This window comes from Cucumis melo, chromosome 8 (genome assembly GCF_025177605.1).
Source record: "Cucumis melo cultivar AY chromosome 8, USDA_Cmelo_AY_1.0, whole genome shotgun sequence".
Lineage (NCBI taxonomy): Eukaryota > Viridiplantae > Streptophyta > Magnoliopsida > Cucurbitales > Cucurbitaceae > Cucumis > Cucumis melo.
The window spans coordinates 26,464,415-26,486,381 of record NC_066864.1 but is presented as its reverse complement, the minus strand read 5'-3'; the positions used below and the strand labels follow the sequence as shown (position 1 = coordinate 26,486,381).

The window sequence follows — 21,967 nt, the reverse complement described above, 5'->3', positions numbered from 1 at the left end:
GTGATAGTGATGTTTTGTTGCTTGTGAAGAGAGAGAGAGAGAGAGAGAGGAAGGTCTTACCATTTGTTTGGTTAACAAAATCATTCCATCATATCTCAACATAAATAACATAAAGGATATAAACCTTTCTTTCATAGATATATTATATTTTGAGTACTAAAACTAAAAACATGCAAAAGATTAAGCTCAAATAAACATCATAATATAAGATTAAGAAAATATGAGTTGGTTGTTCTAATAATTATCGATTTTATATCGTTATATTTTAGCCTTGGAAACTTGTTTTCCAACTAAATTGAATTAGACATAAAATAATCTAAATACACTCTAAATTATTGGTTAACCACAGATGTAATTTTTTAAGGGAATGATACAAAAATGTTTTAAATATATATGGTTGAATTTTCTAACATATTCTATGAGGTCATGTTCGTAAAATAAAAGTAATCTATTCAGAAGTTAGTACCGTCTAGAATCAAATTATAAGACACACGGTTGCAAATATAGAAATCAGATTAATTAGGAAAAGAAACAAATTGTAAAAGTTAATATAATTTATTTTTCTTCTTCACGATTAAACAACACGTGGGATGAAAAAAGAGATTCATAAATCTCTTTGTTGAACACATAGAATTATTCAAATTGTCATGCACTATAAAATATATCACTCAAAGACTATATCTAAATTATATGAATTCAATTAATTAATTCAAAGTTTAAAATATTGATTTTGATTGGAAGAAAAGAAAACTTTGAATCGATTAATATTGTCAAGATTCAAAATAATATTTTTAACGGTGTTTAACAGTAAAAGGAGTTGAAAAGGGAAAAAGTGTTAGGAATAATGGGAGTATGAGAGAAGCAAGGATTCTGGTAAAGGGCAACATCAAAGGGAAGTTTGTGTTTTTACAAGTGTACGAGGTATGGTTTACAACACAATTTTGGTACTAAGATTTTGTTCTTTTGTTACTCATCAATTCCTTTTTACAATTCTTTAAACATTTATATTATAATCTCTTCCTTTTCCAAACCTAAATTAAAGGTGCTTTATAACATACTTTTGTTTTATTTAACTTTTAACTATTTAAAACACACATTATATATTTTTTTTTTGCATTTGTTTGGCTCTTAACTCGTGCACTTCAAATTCTCACACTTTAGTTATTTATATTGACCGTAAATTTGAACTAGAGGGCATATCCTACTTTTTTTTTTTAATATATATAAAGTTCGCATTGTTTTCGACAAAAGAATGGTAAAACTTGAGTTAAAAAAAGCTATACTTTAGGGCCAATTAAGCATGGAAAGAAAAGAGTTTGGTCCAAGACCCAACCTCACCTGTTCGACCTCAATTTGAATGGAGACCCTCCCAATTTGATGAATGGGACATGATGTGGCCTATTTTAGGCCTTGAAAATATTTTAATAGTATTGGTTAAAATTACAAATGGTCTCCTCGACCTTTTTTTATTTGATAAACAAGACATGTTAAATGCATGCTCTAATAAATTATCGGCTCAAGAATTGTCCTAATGTGATTCAACAACCTAGATATGGATGTCCTAGATCATAATTTTTTTATAGTATAACTTTAGAATATATTCATTATCATCCCTAAAACTCTTACCGCAATTAAAAACTTTTTACAGGCGTCAGTATAGGAAAAGACATTGTGGCAAGTACCACACTAGTGTCCAAATTCTTCTTCTTTTATATAAGCCCATAGCCATGTCTTTCTTAAATTACAAATTCACTATTGTTGTCACGTGAATGCTGCCCTATCCAAATTTTGACATCAACAACTCTATACACAAGTTACCTAAATTTGATCTTCGTAGATTTGTGCTCAAAGTTAAAAGTTGATTAACTATAAACAATTTAATTTCATGAGGTAGTACTTAATAGATTATAAAGAAAAAAGAACCACTCTCTTTCTTCCAAATGTTTGGGATATTGGTTCAATCTCGAAATCTAGAGACTAATTGGACACGAATCCTTAAACACCAAGGACCAAACTTTTACTTCACAAAGAAAATATGACAAAATATTGAGAAAAAATATCAATTCACTCTTCTAAATTTTGGATATTGGACCAAATTTTAAACATAAAACTAATAATTGTATCAATTTAAACTAAAAGCTTTCGTAAGTGTAAATTAACCTCCATAAAATTTAGTTTAAAAGTTATCGTGTGAAACTCCCAATGGTTACCATCAAAACTTGTAATTTGTTATAAGTGAATAGAATCTGGATCCGACCAAAGTCCCACATCGGTTATATAAAAGGTTGATCTTGGGTATATAAGTAAGAACAACTATTTCTATTGGTATGAGGTAATCTTATAAATGTGTATACCCAGATATTTGGGGGTTTGTTGTTGTACATTGATTTATACCCTTTATAAAGAGTACATTTGAAGACACAACCAACTTCTATGTGATATTTATCCAAAAGGAACATGTTTATACATAGGATATGTAAATGAGTATGTAATTTGGTAGGTTGGAAATTGAGAGTTTAAATTAATATGATAGTTTCCTTTTCCCCCTATTAAATTAGGTACATTTTCCATCATCTTCAACCATAACTCTACAACTTTAAATATAAACTTGAGAAACAATCAAATCCCATAATTCCACAAAACTTCCCATTCTTTTAATGTCCATTTCTTCTCAAAATACCCACCACAGACCCACCAAAAATGTTCAAGATCCACCGCCACTTCACGGCAGCGCCACCACCGTTTCCAGCCGAGACGAATCTCGGCAACAACATGGTGATCGGCTTAGCAGCTCTGCTCTATGCCCTCATTGGCGCACTCGTCGTGAACTCAATTATCCGCTGCGTGTGGCGGCGGTGGTGGAGCGCCGCAGCAAGAGTCGAGAGGCAGGAATTGGAAGCGATTCCGGTGGCGGTTTTTGAAGGCGAAGGGAGAATGAGAATGAGAGGTACGGAATGTGCGATTTGTTTAGGTGAATTTGAAAGTGGTGAGGATTTGAGGATTTTGCCCCAATGTAACCATGGATTTCACGTTCACTGCATTGATGCTTGGCTTGTTTCCCATTCCTCTTGCCCAAATTGTCGCCATTCTGTGCCACTGAAGACGGTAGGGGATGGTGGCAGTGGCGGAATTAGTGAGCTGCGGCGGCCGGGGAATCATCGGACCCACACCGGGCAGTTGTCCGATGATATAATTATTATACTTATTGCAGCCATTTAGAAGTGGATGGATGAAGGTAATTGGCAATGGGCATATCATATGTACATTCTTCTTTGGATGGAAGTTTTAATTAATCTCCACTACTTTTGTAGTTATATTGTAGGTTTTAAGGATAAGCAGCACTTTGGAGAAGTCTTTTCCATAATAAAACCAAAGCCTAAGGAATGCTCACACAAATCACTCTATAATTAAATATGTTTTTTCTCTAATTACATTTTACATTTTTCAAATGAGCTGATGATGTTGTTTGAATTTTTATCCCACACCTCTATTTGCTACAAAAATAATGACTAAAAGAAATATTGAGTTTTATTTTGTTGGATAAATGAACTCACAAATTATTAAATGCATTTTATTTATTTTTAATTTATTGTCAAGCTATGTTTATTATGTTGTAAGCTTATTTTGAATTTGTATCTAACAAATAATATTAGTAGAAATTATCAAATTTCAAAATTGCATCAAATAGGTGTTATTGGGTAGCCACTAAATTTAATAATTTTTCTGATAAAATAGTATATGAGAAGAGACTGGTGATGTTTGAGTTTAACTCACTAATTGATTTCCATTTATTTGTTTGGTGTGTATTTAAGAAAAATAAGTTTACTTTTTATATTTGATCAATTTATAGGATGTAAGGATGGAGATTAAATATTTTCTTTATGGAAGCTAATTGATGTTTTTATCTTTTATATACGTATATATCGATATAATAAGATATACAATAACGTAAAATGTAATTCGTAGTTAATGTATTATTACTTCTATTAGAAGTAGTTGGTAGCTTACTAATTGAATTCTTACATTCTTCTTTAAAATATAATATTTTAAATGAAAGAAAAGAAAGTCTTAATCCAACTGATCAAAAAAAAAAAAAAAAAAAAAACTTATGACTTATATCAAAATATTACTCAACTAATTAAATGGTATTCTTCCGACTTAAAAAATTAAAATGTGAATATATAATAACACAAATAATACTTTCTTGGTAGAGAGGAGGTAAAAGGAGATCATGATCTTCTCTTTCTTTAATGTTTGAAAAATAAAACTAATTTTTGGAATATATCATCGACCAGAACATAGTTCAGTTGTTGGTTAAGATATATGCTATGAGTTAAGAAATCAAAGGTTCGTAATTTTCATCTAAACTTGGTACTTGAACTTAAACAATCAACACAAACATAGTACAACAACGATTGTATGTATTTCATCTCTCGAAGTCAGAGATTTAAATTTCAATCATCTAACTTTCTTTTAATAGAAAACTTTTTAAAGAAAAAAAAAATTAAGGTCATCTCTTTTGCACTAAGTTTTAGGAAAAGTAAAGGGTTTTTAGGACAATTAGAAGAATAACAATTTTAAAGTTGTCATTTTGAAAAATAGCTAAATCGTTTTTTTTTCTTTCAAACATGAGAAAAGAAAAAAAAACAATAAATAAGAATTTGCAAAATCCCAAAGTACCCCTATACACATAGAGTGTAAGTTACTTTGTTAAGCTAAAATAAAATAAATACACTTTAATAAATGTTAAAACATAATTACAGCTACTTACTTGGTCAATCAAAATTAGAATCCTTCATCTCCATTTTCCACACCCGTTGCAATGATCTTCATTTTCCATTTTTGTTTTTCGATTTTTCATCTTCCATTTTACGATTCTCCATCTTCTTTCATCTCTATTTTTCTTTTTTCTTTTTTGATCTCATCTTCAGAAAAACCCTAATCTTTCCACCTTGAAGTGGGCAAACCCCAATGTCCACTCTCCCTTTTGCAAGTTACCATTCCATTTGAAATTTCAGTTTCATCTTCAACTTCATCATGCATTTTCAAGAAGAAGAATATAAACATTTGAAGCACATAAAATACTATCTTCATTCTCCTCTTCCATCTTTGATTTTCAAGTCTACAACCTATAGTCAAGCTTGGGGTGGAAGGACAAAAACCTTCATTCGGAAAAACAAAGATACAAAAGTTGCATCTTCTTTGTCTCTTACGAGGAATTTTAGTTGATTTTTTTAATTATTTATATTATTTAGGGATATTTTCAAAAATATAACAAAGCGGCAAAATATTTACATTGTATAGAACAATTCTAAAAACGAAAAAAGCTCACAGACCCACAATGGGAAATACCAAAAATTCCCTGCCAACAATGCGCGTAATATATTTAGTAACACGTAATATATTTGGTACACGATTTAGATTTGACTATTTTGGTACACGATCGTTTAGATTTGGGTACGATTTATTTTTTTCAATTCTATTGTTTAATTTGGTTACAGATCGTTTAATTAATTGGGTTACACGATCATTTAGATTTGGTTACACGATCGTTTAGATTTGGTTACACAATTGTTTAGATTGGGCTACCCAAATCTAAATGATTTGTTTTTCAAAATTTGGTCCACAATCGTCTAAATTTAGTTAAACGGTTTTTTTCAAGATTCTTTATACACGATCTTTTAGATTTGGTTACCCTAATATAAACAACGTAATAAAAGAGGAGGAAAAGAAGAAAGACAATGCACGCAGAAATAAAAAAACAGATTTAGTAACCCAAATCTAAACGATGTAGAAAAAGATAGGAAAAGAAGAAAGACGATGTACGCAGCAAAAAAAAAAGAAGAAGAAAGACACGATAGAAAAACAATGAGATTTAGTTACCAAAATCTAAATGACGTAGAAAAAGAAGAGAAAAAAAAGAAATATGGAAAGAAATCGCAGCGGAAAAAAAGAAAGTAAAGAAAGAAAAACAATAAAAAAAATCGCAGAGAGAAGAAGAAAGATGGAAGGGAAAATTTGAAATATTTAAAAAAATGCTAACTTTATGGGCTTTGTTACACGGGCCGTAAATATTTTAGTAGTTTGTTATATTTATGAAAATTTTCGTATTTTAACACGTTGAAATTAATTACAGACTCATAAGCGCATATCAAAAATTAATTAGACTAGGGAGAATTTTGATAAGAACGCATATATTGAAATAATTACAGTTTGCAAATCTGAGTATTTTGATATTATATGAAATACATGCATGTGTGACACTCTCGAAATCATGTTAGTTGGTACGTTATTTCTTTAATCACATGAACATCCAATTATAGACATTAAATTAATATTGATAGAAATTATAATTTAATTAATGTTATTCAGTCAAATGAATATGTTTTGGTTTAAAAATCTTTCTAAACATAATTGGTTATACAATGCTATATTTTTAGAATAAGTTAATTTGAATTTAATAAAAAAAAAACATTGAGAAACAAATAAGCAAGTTCTCACTTAAACAAAAAAGGCATGAAAAAATTGATAAAATAAATAATAATTTGATTATTTTGAAATTCAATTAAGTTTATTTTGAAATAAAATCAATCATTAAGATTCTCCCAAATTTAAAATAATAATTTTTTATTTTGAGATTCAATCGATTAATGTTATTTTGATATAAAACCTATCGTTGAGATTTTTCAATTTTGAAAATTAATTATTTTGTTATTTTAAATTCAAATTGTTGGAATTCGTGTCCTAAAACTCGTACTTTGTTATTTGATTTAATAAATTCTATTATTGAATGCTATAATCTTAAAACCAATAAATTAAGGTCCCAAGGCTATTTTACTGAGTTTGTCAAATACACTTGAACTTTATGTATAGACATAAATATGCATTAAGTTCAAGTTAATAGCCCAAATAGTCTATAGTGTATGAATAAGGTTGAGCGCTTTATTCTGGATAAACACTATGGATGTAGTCCGCTCCGTAGTTAGTACAAACAATGTAATCCTGAATCGTTCATGTAGAGACATGGGAGTGGGGGGCATCCTATGTAAATGGTTTGCATAAGACCGAAACCACGAAATAGTCACTTTTCGTTATAACACCGTAAACTATAAACTGACTATTTCAACTATGATCACCTAGGTAACTTGATCTTAATCATGAGCTAACTATGAACTTCTATTCATTCGGTAGTTTCCTTAGATCTGCATAGGTGAAGGCAACTCATCATCACTGGCGGAATAAGACTCTCATTTTAGGGATAAGACCGAGTGGATAGCTAGGAACATAGGGTGCAAGCGAAATTCACTCCTACCCATTTTTGGGATAGTAGATAGATTGTTCCCTTAAGGACTGAATCCAAGTTTTGATGAACAAGGGGCCCCACCTTCTCATTGGCCCGAGAAGGATTCAGGTTTATAGGTTGGACCTTAAACCAATTGTTCAATAGTGGATCAGTGGGTCTTAAGGAGCAAGATGTAATCTCGGGGGTAAAATGGTATTTTGACCCAGCCAAGATTACGATCAACCTGTGAATGATCAACTTACTCATCGTGGTTATATCAGGTGGACAGAAATATATCTATAGTGAAGGGAGTGCAACTAAGAGTCTTTAATGGAATGACTCTTTAGTTAACGAATATTGATTAAGCTTGGTCTAAAAGAGTTTAGACAGTTAATCTCGAATTGTTGAAACCCATGATCTGTAGGTTCATTAGGTTTCCCTACTAGCTCATATGGATTCAACTAAGAACAAAATGTTGAAGTAACTCAAATTGTTCGAATTAAGAAAAGAGAGAGAAACCGACAAATATATAAGATATAAGTCGTTAGAAATAAACTTTAAGCTTTGTGTTTAAATATGATTTAAATAAATATAAATATAGATTCATATTTAAAAGCTTGAAAAGTTTTGAAACAGTCAAAGTTTGAGAAACAAAACTTTGACCGGATTTATATTCAAATATGATTTGAATTTTAAGAAAATGAATGCGGATTCATACTCGGGAGGTTAAAATTAATTAAGACAGGAAAAATAGTAAAAAGTCAAAAAGTTGACTTTTGATATGAAAAGTTAAAGTTTGACTTTGACTTAATTGGTCAAATGACCAAAATGTCCCTTTAACTAATTATTTTATTAATTAACAATTAATGGGAAATGTGCAGATTATTGTGAATTTGAAACCACTAATTCCATTATGAATTAATAGATTAATTAGATGTTGAACATATATGAAATAATCTGCATGCAATTTGCATGTAAATATCATATAAAACATTTCTCATTACAGAATGAGAGTAGATGATGTTCTTCTGGAAAAACCACCTAAACGATACACTACCTCCCTTCTCTTAAAAAGTTTTACTTCACAAACTGAATCCCACAACTCTATTCTTGGTCCTGAGCTTAGTAGGTTAACTTGGTGTTTGTCCTTGTTTGTGATTTTCAGGCAAAGTAGAAGCTTTGGATCAAAGAAGAAGTTCAGAACTATAAAAAGGTAAATTCATCGTTTACCTTTTATGCTCTTCGTTTAGGTCCAGCGCATAGCATGTGCATGTTGTCTTCTAAATTGTTTAGATGCATATAGAGTAAAGCATAATCTTTTTCCTTCCGCTGCGTCTCTTGTTGTTTTTTCTATCATAAATAAGGTAATTGGTAAACAAATGAATGGTTGAGATTCTCCCAAATTCAAAATAATAATTTGGTTATTTTGAGATTCAACCAATTAATGTTATTTTGATATAAAATCTATCGCTGAAATTTTTCAATTTTTAAAAATAATAATTTTTTTATGTTGAAATTCAACTAAAGTTATTTTGAAATAAAATTTATCGTTTAGATTCTCCAAAATGAAAACTAATAATTTAATTATTTTGGAATTAGTAAAATTGAATAAAATTGTTAAAATGTTGAATCAATTAGTTGAGTCTCGAGATATTAGAAAGAAGTTATGATATGAGTTGTTATATCTTTACCACGTCGAAAAATAATTAAAGGCTCATAAATGCATAACATAGATTAATTACACTATATAGACGAAATAATTACAGTTCGAAAATGTGGATATTTTGGTATTTTATAAATTACCATGCACGTGTAGAAATTGTCATTTGCTAAAAATCAAAATAAAATGTGGTTTTATCATTTTCCAAAATAACCCATGAAAGTCATGTTATATCCTTTATTATTCCAAAAGTAAACGTCTATGAAAAGTAGTCTCAATTAGGGTTGACAAGAAGAATAGCAAAATATAAGGTTTACTTTGGATAAATGGCAAATTTATTTTTAAATTGTCAAAATAGCAAAACAGTTAATTTCCATATAATAAATGAGACAACTATGCCTTAAATGCCCCTACCTAATTTACAATATAGATTCCTAAATACAATAGTAAGAAAAATCACAAATACTCTGTAATTATACATACTATGCACTCCCTTCAATTTTCTAATTTTCCCCCCAAAAAAAGAAACCATCTTCTGTAAAACATCACATCTTCTGCATGCAACCACTCCACTTCTCCAAGAAAACCCTAGTTTTTCCTTCCCTTTTCCTTCTTAAAGGCTTTCCACCCGCATTTGCTCTTTCGTTTTTTAAAGGCCACCGTCGCTTTCTCTTTCATTTTTCTACCGTCGCTTTCTCTTCCGTCGCTTTTCCACCGTCGCTTTTCCACCATCACACCGTCGCTCTGCACACCCTTCCTTTTTTAATCGGTTTGTACCACCCATTGTGCAAAGTATCAGTGAGTTGTTTCATTTTCATGCTTCTGTTCCTTCTTCAACCTTTGGATTTTTCCTCTGTTTTTTCCATGTATCCATAAAAAATACTGGGTTCTCAAAATTTTCTTCAAATTTTCTCCGGTTCTAACATTCTTCTAATTTTCAAATCGCTTTCCACCAGCATTTGTTTTGTTCTTTACTTGTGTTCTTCTATTAGTACAAATTTTCAAATCGCTTTCCACCGGCATAGAAAGTCATGTTAAATTTATAGAAAGTCTTGTTTATATTTTATTTCCTTAATTTATGTTTCTTAAAATAAATGGCATAAAATGTGAACAGATAGGCCCTTTATTTTAGGAATATTACTTGGGATTTGTTGTATGGTTATATATAAAGATATATTGCCTTATCAATCTTTTTAAATTGTATAGAATATAAAGATGAAAAAGGGGAAGGGAGATGTCAAAGCAAGAACAAGTGATCAGTTAAAAGCCACGGGGATCACTGGTTCTAGAAAATCATTGGCAACTAGAATTCAAAATCTGTCGAGTACTTCTAAGGAGGTACAAATGCATGTTTTTTGAAATTATACACGAGTTCTCGATGTTTATAGGTTTTTCTATGCATATCAGAGAACAGAAAATATAATGGGAGAAGGCTCCGGGAGCAAGTGGGAGAGTCCAGAAACTTCAAAAAAGAGGGTGAGGACTGAAACGAAAAAAGATGAGGTCAATGTCCAGAAGAAACAAAAGATTAAAAGTTTGGTAAAGTGTAGATTTATTCTCCAATGACTTGTGGTCTGTTAGGTTTAAAAAAAGCTTTTATTTATATTGTTCCGTGTTTAGGTTTTGAGGAGGTGAGTTTATAGAGGGAAAGGTGAAGGAAAAAAACAAAAAGAGGTTGAAGGAAAGGTATAACAGTCAAACTTTTGTTATGGATGAATTATGCAGTATATAAATTCATTATAACTTTAACAAACAAGAAGATACTGAAAGCGAAAGCGAAAAGGAGGAAAAAGTACAAGAAGATGAAGAAGTAGAAGAAGATGAACAAGATGAAGATAAAGAAGATGAAGAAAAACAAGATGAAGAAGAGGAAGGGGAGACGGTCGTAGGTGAAGATTCGAATTCATCAACGAGTAAAATACCAACGGATACTAAGAAAAGAAAGAAGGCTGCAGAAAAGGGAAAGAAAATAAGCAAATAATTTCCATTTGGTGTATGTTATTTTACATACATACCTTAAATTTTGGTTTTATAAATTAGGTGAAGACTACTAAAACAGAAGAAAAGGCAAGAGAATATAGAAGGAGGAAAGGAAAAGCCTCAATGCTTTAAGTTTACAAAGCTAGAGGTCCTTCTAGGATCCTTGTAAACGGACACAAATGAGACTAACTTACCGAATGATACCAACAAAGAGTTTAGTTACAAGATGAACCACTCTTAGATCAAACTTAGAATCTATGATGGTCTCTCATAGATCCTAAGACGACTCACTCCAGAATTAGATTGAACAAAACTAATCCAATGAATCGATTAAACATCAAACCTAAGACAAGATTTGATAGAAAAGACAACACCAAAGGGGTTGAATAAGCAAAAGCTTTTTAGTATTCATCATATGTCCCTTTTCATAAGCATTACAAGCCTTTTTATAGGCAAAATGGTCATGGATAAACTAAGGAACTCAAAAGTTATTCAAATACACTTATTGCAAATTGTAGAAAATAAGACTTAGGAACTTAAAACTTGATTGCACATCAAACAAGCAACCATTTCTCAAAACTAAAAGATAGAATTGCTTTTAAATTGTCTTAAATATGTGCTATGTAATCCGCCCCTCATAATGGTAATGTTTGACAACCTTGACATCATGAAATCTCAAGAGATGCAAGTTGGACAGCCACCTCTTCACAAATTCTGCACACTTTTTTCGTCCCCCGTGCCTGTTAGGGCTATTTTAGACCTAACATTATTAAACTAATTTTTTCCAACATTTATCCATTTATTCACTAAAATATCATTTTTATGCAGAATATGAAACTTCACACCGATACGAGTCCAACGCCACTGAAATCACTTAAATCGGAGTTATAATGAAGAAGAACGGTCAAAAACAAGTTCAAGGCAAAACCGGGAAATTGGACGGACCAGATAGCGCCACGTGACATCACCAGATCACGCCACGCATCCGCCACGAAGTCACGAGTTCGAACCCCAGACGCGCCTCTTTTTTTTCTTTCATTTCCGCATGACCCGAAATCCGACCCGGAAAACCGGTTCGCGACCACGCGTCTGCCATGTGTCGCTCCCTCGTCCGCGTGCGCCTCTGCCCCATCGTGAGTTCGAATTTGAGCAGACGCAATTCGTTTTTTATTATTTTTTTTCTCTTCAATTGGGCCAACCCAAGACCCGATCCAAACCCATTTGTGACCCAGTTCATCATTTTCCCCAAAATTAACTGCAAGATAACAATTTTTAAAACTAATTCCACTTTTTTCTCCAATTTTCCCTTCTATAAAATTCCTCATATTTTTTGGGAGAGAGAAGAAATTCCAAGTAAAAAAATAACTATCTTTCTCATTCAATTCTTGTAGCAAATTCTTGAAACTATATCAATAAAGATTACTTTTGTTAAATAAACGGATTCTTTCCTCAACATTTTTTCAAGAATTTCATCAATCTTCATGGGCTAAGGTAATCTTTTGAGACTTTTTCTTGGGTTAAATTATTATGTTTTCTTTGAGAATTAAATTCTTTTCTATATCTTTTCAATTTCTTATTTGATTGCTTGTTTCCCTTTGCAATTTCTTTTGAAATTTCAATAAAACAAATAAGTTTTTCCCATCAATTTTTCATTGAAATTTCTTTACAAATTATTAAAGTGCTGAACTTAAATTTTGATTTGCCAGTTTGTTATGTTGAATTAATTGTTGAGATTGTCTTTAATTTTCTACTAATTGATTCTTGCATAACAAGTTCGAAATGGGCATTAATTTTGCTAAAGGTAGTGGCTATCCCCTCCTTAGTAAATCTTGAATAGGATAAATTTTGCCTCGTTTTGAACATGCTTTGGTCACTGAGATTAATCATGTTTTAATAGAGATTTGGTTACTTTCTTTTTGTAAAAATTCCATTCTTGTATATTCAAGAAAAGATTAATTAATCTTCTTTCTTTTTCAATGATAAGAAACATGGTAATTACCCAAGAAAAAGTCCCTCTACTAAACTTGAAAGAAAAACTTTACTTGAATTACTTGTTGTCACTAATCATTTCTTAATACTCGTTCTTTACTATAGTTCAAAAATTACTTCCACAAACCTCCCTTTTTTTGTGTTTCTAATTTTCTTTTAGATCTTGAAACTACTAATCGACCTTGTTTGTGAATCTTAAAGTTTTGAATCTTAAGTGCTCTCTAGGGTTCGACACCCTTCTTCCCCATACTACTCTCAATTTCCACAAAAGTAAGAAGGGTTAAAAAGATAACTTTGAAAGGTAATTGAGGTAATCCCTAACCTTCATATTTCATCTAGTCTTTCTCTATTCTTGTACTCTTTTATTTTAGACTAGGAATAAATTCTTGCTTTGCATACTTACATCCATAACAACCTATCATTTTGATAACGACTTACCTCAAATAATATCCTTCCAGTGTCATCTTCCAAACTACACAACTTTTCCCGTGTCATCTTGACTTCATGCTCTTCTTGACTTGCTGAACTAACATTATACAAAAATTTGGGTTCAAAATTCTCGGTTTCTCGTTGTGCATTTGCCAGCTTTTGAACATGTAGTGTGAAAGCCTCTTGTATCTTCTTTGCCTTGCGCTTTGTGATTGGTCCTTCAGGTATATGCAATAGATTATTGATTGAATCTACATCATCCCCCATTTCTTTAGAAGGATTTATCTTCAAATCAAGGTCTTCATTGCCTACATCCAAAAAAGTCAAGTCAGCCACATTAAAAGTAGAACTTACATTGTACTTACCTCGTAGATCTAACTTGTATGCATTGTTATTGATCCGTTCAAGCACTTGAAAAGGGTCATCGCCTCATTTTTGAAGTTTTGACTTCCTTTAATCCGGAAACCTTTCCTTTCTTAGATGAACCCAAACTCAATCACCTGGTTTAAAAAACAATTCCTTTCTTCCTTGGTTCTTGCGAGAGACTAGCTTTTGATTCTTCTTTTCAATCCTTTCTTTGATTTCTTTGTGTAAAGTTTTGATGTATTCAGCCCTAGAAGAAGCTGCATCACTAGTAAACATATTAGGCGGCATAGGTGATAAATCTAGAGGAGTCAAAGGGTTAAAACCGTACACAACCTCAAAAGGTGAACAATGAGTTGTGTTATGAATTGCCCTATTGTATGCAAACTCCACAAAAGGTAGAGTCTCTTCCCAAGACTTAAGATTTTTAGAAATTAGTGATCTAAGCAAGGCCCCCAAAGTTCTATTAACCACCTCAGTTTGCCCATCCGTTTGTGGGTGACAAGTTGTAGAAAATAGAAGCTTAGTTCCCAATTTTCCCCACAAAACTTTCCAAAAATGACTTAAAAATTTAACATCCCTATCACTAACAATAGTTTTGGGAATGCCATGCAATCTAATCACTTCTCTAAAAAAGAGATTAGCTATGTTGGTAGCATCATCAGTTTTGTTACATGGAATGAAATGAGTCATCTTACTAAACCTATCAACCACCACAAAAATATTATCATGATGTCTTCTAGTCTTTGGTAATCCTAGAACAAAATCCATGCTAATGTCTACCCATGGTTCATTAGGAACATCTAATGGTGTGTAAAGGCCATGTGGTTGTCTCTTAGACTTAGCCTCCTTACACTTGAAACATTTCTTGCACACTTTGTTCACATCTTTCCTCATTTTAAGCCAATAAAAATGTTCACACAACATGCTGTATGTTTTAAATTCTCCAAAATGTCTCATAAGTCCTCCCCCATGAGCTTCCTTCACAAGTAACTCTCTAATGTAACACTTAGGAATACAAAGCTTTCCTTTCCTAAAAAGCATCCCATCAAACACAATATAATCTTGAACATTTTTACCTTCTAAACATTATGCATACACATCATAAAATTCAGATTTCTCAACTTTGTATAGCTCAATCATGTGTTTAAAACGAAGAACTTTTGCACTAAGGGATGAGAATAAAGCATACCTTCTTGATAGTGCATCGGCCACCACATTGTCCTTATCCTTTTTGTAATGGATGACATAAGGAAATGTCTCAATGAATTCCACCCATTTCACATGCCTCTTGTTAAGTTTAGTTTGACCTTTGAGATGCTTCAAGCTTTCATGATCCGTGTGGATAACAAACTCTTTTGGTCATAAGTAATGTTGCCAAACTTTCAAAGCCCTCACAAGCGCATGTAGCTCCTTGTCATAGGTCGGGTAGTTGAGTTAAGCTCCATTTAGCTTTTCATTAAAGAACATAATCGGTTGCTTTTCTTGCACCAAAACAGCCCCTATACCTATCCCACTTGCATCATATTCTATCTCAAAAGATTTATCAAAGTTAGGTAAAGCAAGACAAGGTGTTTTGATCAATTTTTCTTTAAGCTCATTGAATGCATTTTCTTGCTTTTCTTTCCATTCAAATTTCACATGCTTTTTCACAAATTCAGTTAATGGTGAGGCTATGCTACTAAAATCTTTAATAAATCTCCTATAGAAATTAGCCAAACCATGGAAGGATCTTACCTCGGATGCATTGATAGGAGTTGGCCAATCTCGAATAGTCTTTACCTTTTCTTCATCAACCTTCACTCCATCCTTTCCAACAATGAACCCTAGGAAATTTACTTGTTCTAAAACAAAACTACACTTTTTGAAGTTGGCATAAAGCTTCTCTTCTCTAAGTTTGAGTAAAATTGTCTTAACATGCAAAATATGATCATTCAAGCCTTTTGAGTAAACAAGGATATCATCAAAGTATACAACCACAAATTTTCCTATGTATTCCTTCAAAACATGATTCATTAGCCTTATAGTAGTACTTGGTGCATTAGTAAGGCCAAACGGCATAACAAGCCATTGATAAAGTCCAAACTTTGTTTTGAAAGCCGTTTTCCATTCATCTCCTACATGCATACAAATTTGATGATAACCGCTTTTAAGGTCTATTTTTGAAGCAGATTAGCACCATGCAATTCATCTAACATGTCATCTAATCGAGGAATAGGATGTCGATACTTTACCGTTATTTTGTTGATAGCTCGGTAATCAACACACATCCTCCATGTACCATCTTTCTTGGGTACCAAAATCATCGGAACTGAGTAAGGACTCATACTTTCTCTAATATACCCTTTATCCATGAGTTCTTCAACTTGTCTTTGGATGAGTTCTTCAACTTGTCTTTGGATCTCCTTAGTCTCGGTTGGATTGGTTCTATAGGCAACCATGTTTGGAAGAGTTGCACCCGGAATGAAGTCAATTTGATGCTCAATCCCTCTTAGAGGAGGTAAACCCATAGGTGCATCTTCATGTGGAAACATGTCATTAAATTCCTGCAAAAGAGATTTAAAAGCACTAGGCAAACCATCATTAGAGTTAGGCTCATTTTCTAAACACCTTCCTTTGCACATAAGTACAAAGTTTGGTGCTTCGAATGAAAACAAATCTCTCACTTCCCCCTTTCTCATAACCAAACTCACATTCTTTATTTTTTTTTTTCTCAAAATCACTTTTTTCCTCTCTTGATTTGCACTCACCTTTTGCCCCTCACCTTCCTCTCTTTCTTCACTATTCGCTCTTTCTTTTAACTTACTTTCTTCTCTCCTCTCCTTTTCTTCAAATTCTTTTCTTTTCTTTTCTAATTTCAAATGATCACAATGTACTTCATATGGAGATAATGGCAACAAAGTAAACTTATCCCCATCCAAAGTAAAGGTATACTTGTTCAACAATCCATCGTATGTAACTTCTCTATCATATTGCCAAGGTCGGCCTAACAAAATATCTCCCGCATGCATAGGTACAACATCTGTAACAACCCAACTCCTTATACTAAGTCGAAGTCATTACTAAATGTAAATAACACAAATAAAGTTATAAAGTTTGGCTAAAACGAACAAAACCTCAAAATTTTATTTATTTAAAAACCAAATCAAAAGTAATGTGCGAAATGTAAATAAATATCAAAATCCTAGCTCGGGCCCTACCTAATTTTAAAGAAACGAAATAACAAATAAAGAATAATTAAAATTCAAACACTCAAGGTTTAAACTCGGATGTAAAGTGGAAGCAGAGATCCCTATGGCTCGCCACGGTCACTTCTGGTCGCTTGCCCTTGCCCTTACCTGAAAAATATGAAATGGAAAGAGTGAGTATAAAATGCTCAGTAAGGGACCCACTACTAGTCCCACTAGGTGCTTATTAACTTCCTATTAGAGTCCTGAAAATGATACCCAAGAACTGGCACGTCCCCGAACACGTGCAACATGTGATCCCGTAGGAACAAAATCTGGTCTTCGGTGACCCAAAGGAACACCTAGGACAAACTGGTCTGCAGCGTACCCAAAGGAAGCGCTAAGACAATCGGGCTGCGAGGATCCCGTCGAATCGCTCGAATCATATATGTATCAATGCTAGACTGGCGGTCCCATCGGACTACACAGTCCTAAATAAGTGGTGATCCCGAAGGACACCCATGCAGGTACGACTCTAATAGGGTAAGCTAACATGCACCTTAACCACAACATACATATAACATAGCATCATCACGTAATCATATCACGCCTAATCATCTTATCACATCTCATCATAATGTCAAAACATAATGTCATAACAAGCCACGTCATCACGTTATACCATGTCATCATATCAAATCACATCATCAGTCCCATCATACCCTCATTAATTGACATATCGTTATACAGTCTAGTCCTCAACGTGCATAACTAAGAATGTATGCGATCTTGTGATTCTAGTCGTAGAGCTGATAGTAGAAATCTCTTACCTGAAGATTTGCTCAACGAGTTCTTACAGCAAGAAAACACACCTTCCACGCAGCGAGGTCCTAAATGTTTAATAACGCCAAATTTCATAACTTGAGCATTAAATGACCAAGGACGCAAAAATTCAGTTAGAATACTCACCCGAGGTCGGGGTTACAACGAGATGGTCTTTAACTAGAGAAATCTTACACTCTACAATTCAATTGGTCCACGCTGTCCTTTTAAGAGAAACAAAGTAGTTTAATCCAAATAATTTATTTAGGTTCACAAACCTTAAGTCCTTGCTGGGTGTGCCAAAAATCCAACCAACTTACCAAAAGTAGGTGGAAAGAACCAAAAAGCAGGTTGGTGGCTCAAAGACAGGCGAATCGGCTCGGCTCGCGCGTACAGGACGGCTCGGCAGGTGGCTCACACGTGCAGGACGACTCGGCAGGCGTTGGCCCGGAGCGATCGGCACACGGAGAAGGGCGCGGGTCGAAAACCGGGTCGAAGACGGGGCGTGGCTGTTCGGGTCGGGTACGGGTGTGCGACTCGGGTTGTGTAGGTACGGCGTGACTGGGCTTCGCAGGCTTCGACGACCGGCGCTCGACGTGCAACGGCGTGGCTGATCGAGCAGCTGGCGATGCAGCTGATCTCGTGGCGGCAGCTGGCGGAAGAACTCGGGCTGGCGGCTGGAGAGGCGCGGGTCGACTTCCGATCTGTGAAGAGTGGCGGCTGGAGAGGCACGGGTCGGCGGACGCTTCGTTCGGGTCGCGGATGGTTGTTCGACGGAGGCACGGCGAGTGGCGCCTACTTGTGATGGCTCGAATTGGTCACGGCGGTGACAGCGGCGGCGGTGACGGGTCCGGCGGCGACTAGGGTTTCCAATTAGAGTTTTCTCTTTCTCTTTTTTCTTCAAAGAAGAAGATTATGGTTTGCATGGGTTCCAAGGGCCTTTTAAACACCAACTTGGTCAAAATTATTTATCAATTTATTTAATAGAAACTTTCTTTTCAAATAAAACATACCAATATCCTAACCAATTAATCTAATTTTTCTCTCTCCTCAACCCAATATTATCAATCTCCAACAAATAACTTTTTATTATCCCAATAAAATACTTAAATTGCCCTCAAAACTTAATGAATTACATAATCACATAATATTACTCAAGTTCCTCCAACACATCCAAAAATTTCAAAACCACACTTAAGATAAATAAAGTTCCAAAAAAATTTTGGGGCGTTACAACATTACAAAGAACTTCATCATTATATCTTCCCGAAGTAAAAGAAATAAGAACTTGAGAATTTACCTTCAATTCTCCTTTGTTGGTCAACCATTGAAGTTTATATTGTTTTGGATGTGGACGAGTAGTAAGTTGAAGCCTTTTTACAAGAAAACTACTTACCACATTTGTGCAACTTCCATTATCAATCACCAAGCTACATGGGCTTCCTTCAATCAAACATTTTGTGTGAAACAAGTTTTTCCTTTGATCTTCAATTTTCTCTTCCTTGATTTTCACATTAAGTACCCACCTTGTTATCAGGGATATGGAATTACCTTCTTCAATATACTCGTCATCAACGGGTGTTTCATATTCTTCCTCAAGTTGTGCATCATTTTCCTCACATTCATCTTCCGAATCAATCACGCCATTTCTCACCACCATGACTCTTTTATTGATACAATCTTTACTCATGTGTCCAAACCCTTTGCACTTCCAACATTGAATAGAACTAGTCTTCTCCCTTACCTCCTTTGAAGCTTCAACCTTCTTAGTATTAGAGCTCTCGGTCTCCACTTTTTTGGCAACCACAAATTTCTCCCTTAATACATTGATTCATTCCTATTCACAAAATCATCCTTGTTCCATGTATTAGAACTTGAAAAGGTGTGAGTTTTAGACACATGCCTTTTTGAATGCTCCTTTTCTTCCTTCAATTGAGCTTCAATTTTGATAGCATAATGATACATATCTTCCATATTATATGGTGGTTTTCTATCAACAAGATGAGCAATTTCTTGATTCAACCCTCCAAGGAACCTAGACATGGTGTCTTCCTTATCTTTTTGGATTCTTGCTCTTCCAATAAAAGTCTCCATCTCTCGATAATATTCAGCAACACTTTTTGTACCTTGCCTCAAAGTTTTCAAATCTCTTTCATAATGTTTTTGGACAAACCTTTTCCTCATGGCTTCTTTGAGTTCTTCACAAGTTTTTATTGGATCCTCCTCTTTCCTCCTTCTCTCGGACTTGAGATAATGATACCATTCAGATGCATAATTGGTGAATTCGACAATGGCAAGTTTCATTTTCTTATTCTCACTAAATGTGTTGGAATAAAACACATGTTCTATCTTCCTTTCCCATTGCAAATATGTCTCTGAATCCGCCATTCCAGTAAAATGTGGAATCTTGAGTTTAACTCCTTCATCTCTATCTTCATGCACTCTTTTCATCCTTCTAGGTTGCATTACATTGGCGAGGTTATTTCTTCCTCTCCCTCTCACATTTTCTCTACCTCCAAGCTGTCTTTCATGTGCATTTAAGTCAAACATACCTTCATCTTCTTGAAACAGTCGTACTTCCCTTTGTTGATGTGCCCTCCTTTCTTGTCTTTCTTCCCTCATCAAATCCAACATACCTTGAATTGCTTGAAGGATAGCAACATTTGGATCTATCAGTTCCGAAACTTCTTCTCCATCATGCGACATTTTTTTTTTTTTTTGTATTTAGTAACAAGGACCTTTCCACACTTCTCACAAAGATTTCACTCAAGGACACTCGTATTTATCACTGAAGGTAGGCTTTTGGTACTAGGTCAAAGATGTAAGGGTTGGATTTAATTTTGGTGAAATCTTGCTATACACTTGATATAACCGATTCAAATGATCAACTTTTCACAATCTAAACTAGAGCAACTCAACCTTAAGACCAGCAACTACAAACTTTGAACAAACACACAATATAATGACACTAACTTTTGGTGTGCCCCTCGGATCTTCGAATAAAAATCTTTTTTTTTCCTTCTGATTTTTACTTTGAATACTCCGAGAGCAAGACACAAGATTACAAGCTCATATTGAAAAGAAAAAAAAATGACGAAAAGTAAAGATATTTCACCTTTAGAGTCGGCCAAAGGATGTTGACCAATGGCTCTGATACCAAATGATAAGCTCCCAATATGCTTTAAGTTTACAAAGCTAGAGGTCCTTCTAGGATCCTTGTAAACGGACACAAATGAGACTAATTTACCGAATGATTCCAACCAAGAGTTTAGTTAGAGGATGAATCACTCTTAGATCAAACTTAAAATCTATAATGGTCTCTCCTAGATCCTAAGACGACTCACTCCAGAATTCGATTGATAAAAACTAATCCAATGAACCGATTGAACATCAAACCTAAGACAAGATTTGATAGAAAAGACAACACCAAAATGGTTGAATAAGCAAAAGCTTTTTAGTATTCATCATATATCCCTTTTCATAAGCATTACAAACCTTTTTATAGGTCAAATGGTCATGGATAAACCAAGGAACTCAAAATTCATTCAAATACACTTAATTGCAAATTGTAGAAAATAAAACCTAGGAACTTAAAACTTGATTGCACATCAAACGAGCAACCATTTCTCAAAACTAAAAAATAGAATTGTTTTTAAATTGTCTTAAATATGTGCTATTTAATCCGTCCCTCATAATGGCAATGTTTGACAACCTTGACATCACAAGATCCCAAAAGATGCAAGTTGGACAGCCACCTCTTCACAAATTCTGCACACTTTTTTCGTCCCTCGTGCCATCTTCCAAACTACACAACTTTTTTCCATGTCATCTTGACTTCATGCTCTTCTTGACTTGCTGAATTAACATTATACAAAAATTTGGGTTCAAAATTCTCGGTTTCTCGTTGTGCATTTGCCAGCTTTTGAACATGTAGTGTGAAAGCCTCTTGTATCTTCTTTGCCTTGCGCTTTGTGATTGGTCCTTCAAGTACATGCAATGGATTATTGATTGAATTCACATCATATGTGTATATGGTGCATCCAATTAAACAATATTTTTTTTATTACGAATGTAAACCATGTTCTGTTACATTGAATGTATTCACGGTCTAAGATTAATTTGTGCTAGTTACAATATATCTTTAGTGTTAATCAATTAAATGTGATAGATACATGTGTGGTTACTGATAATTTTTTCAAATCAATGTTAGGACTCGGTCTACTTAATGTGTTCTGAAAGGAGAAATAAGCCTTTAAAAATCAATCTACACATTAA

The 21,967-nt window shown here is 33.7% G+C and overlaps 1 protein-coding gene and 1 pseudogene across 1 annotated transcript; one reads left to right on the top strand and one right to left on the bottom strand.

Annotated features, from left to right (window-relative positions):
- The first annotated feature begins 2,669 nt into the window (after nt 1-2,669).
- On the top strand, nt 2,670-3,369 carry LOC103501464 (RING-H2 finger protein ATL74). Its single transcript, XM_008465039.3, has one exon. It carries the CDS (start codon nt 2,701-2,703, stop codon nt 3,217-3,219), a length of 519 nt encoding a protein of 172 aa, XP_008463261.1. The 5' UTR covers nt 2,670-2,700; the 3' UTR covers nt 3,220-3,369.
- A 6,387-nt stretch (nt 3,370-9,756) lies between these two features.
- On the bottom strand, nt 9,757-20,398 carry LOC127150717 (uncharacterized; annotated as a pseudogene).
- Nucleotides 20,399-21,967: the final 1,569 nt, after the last annotated feature.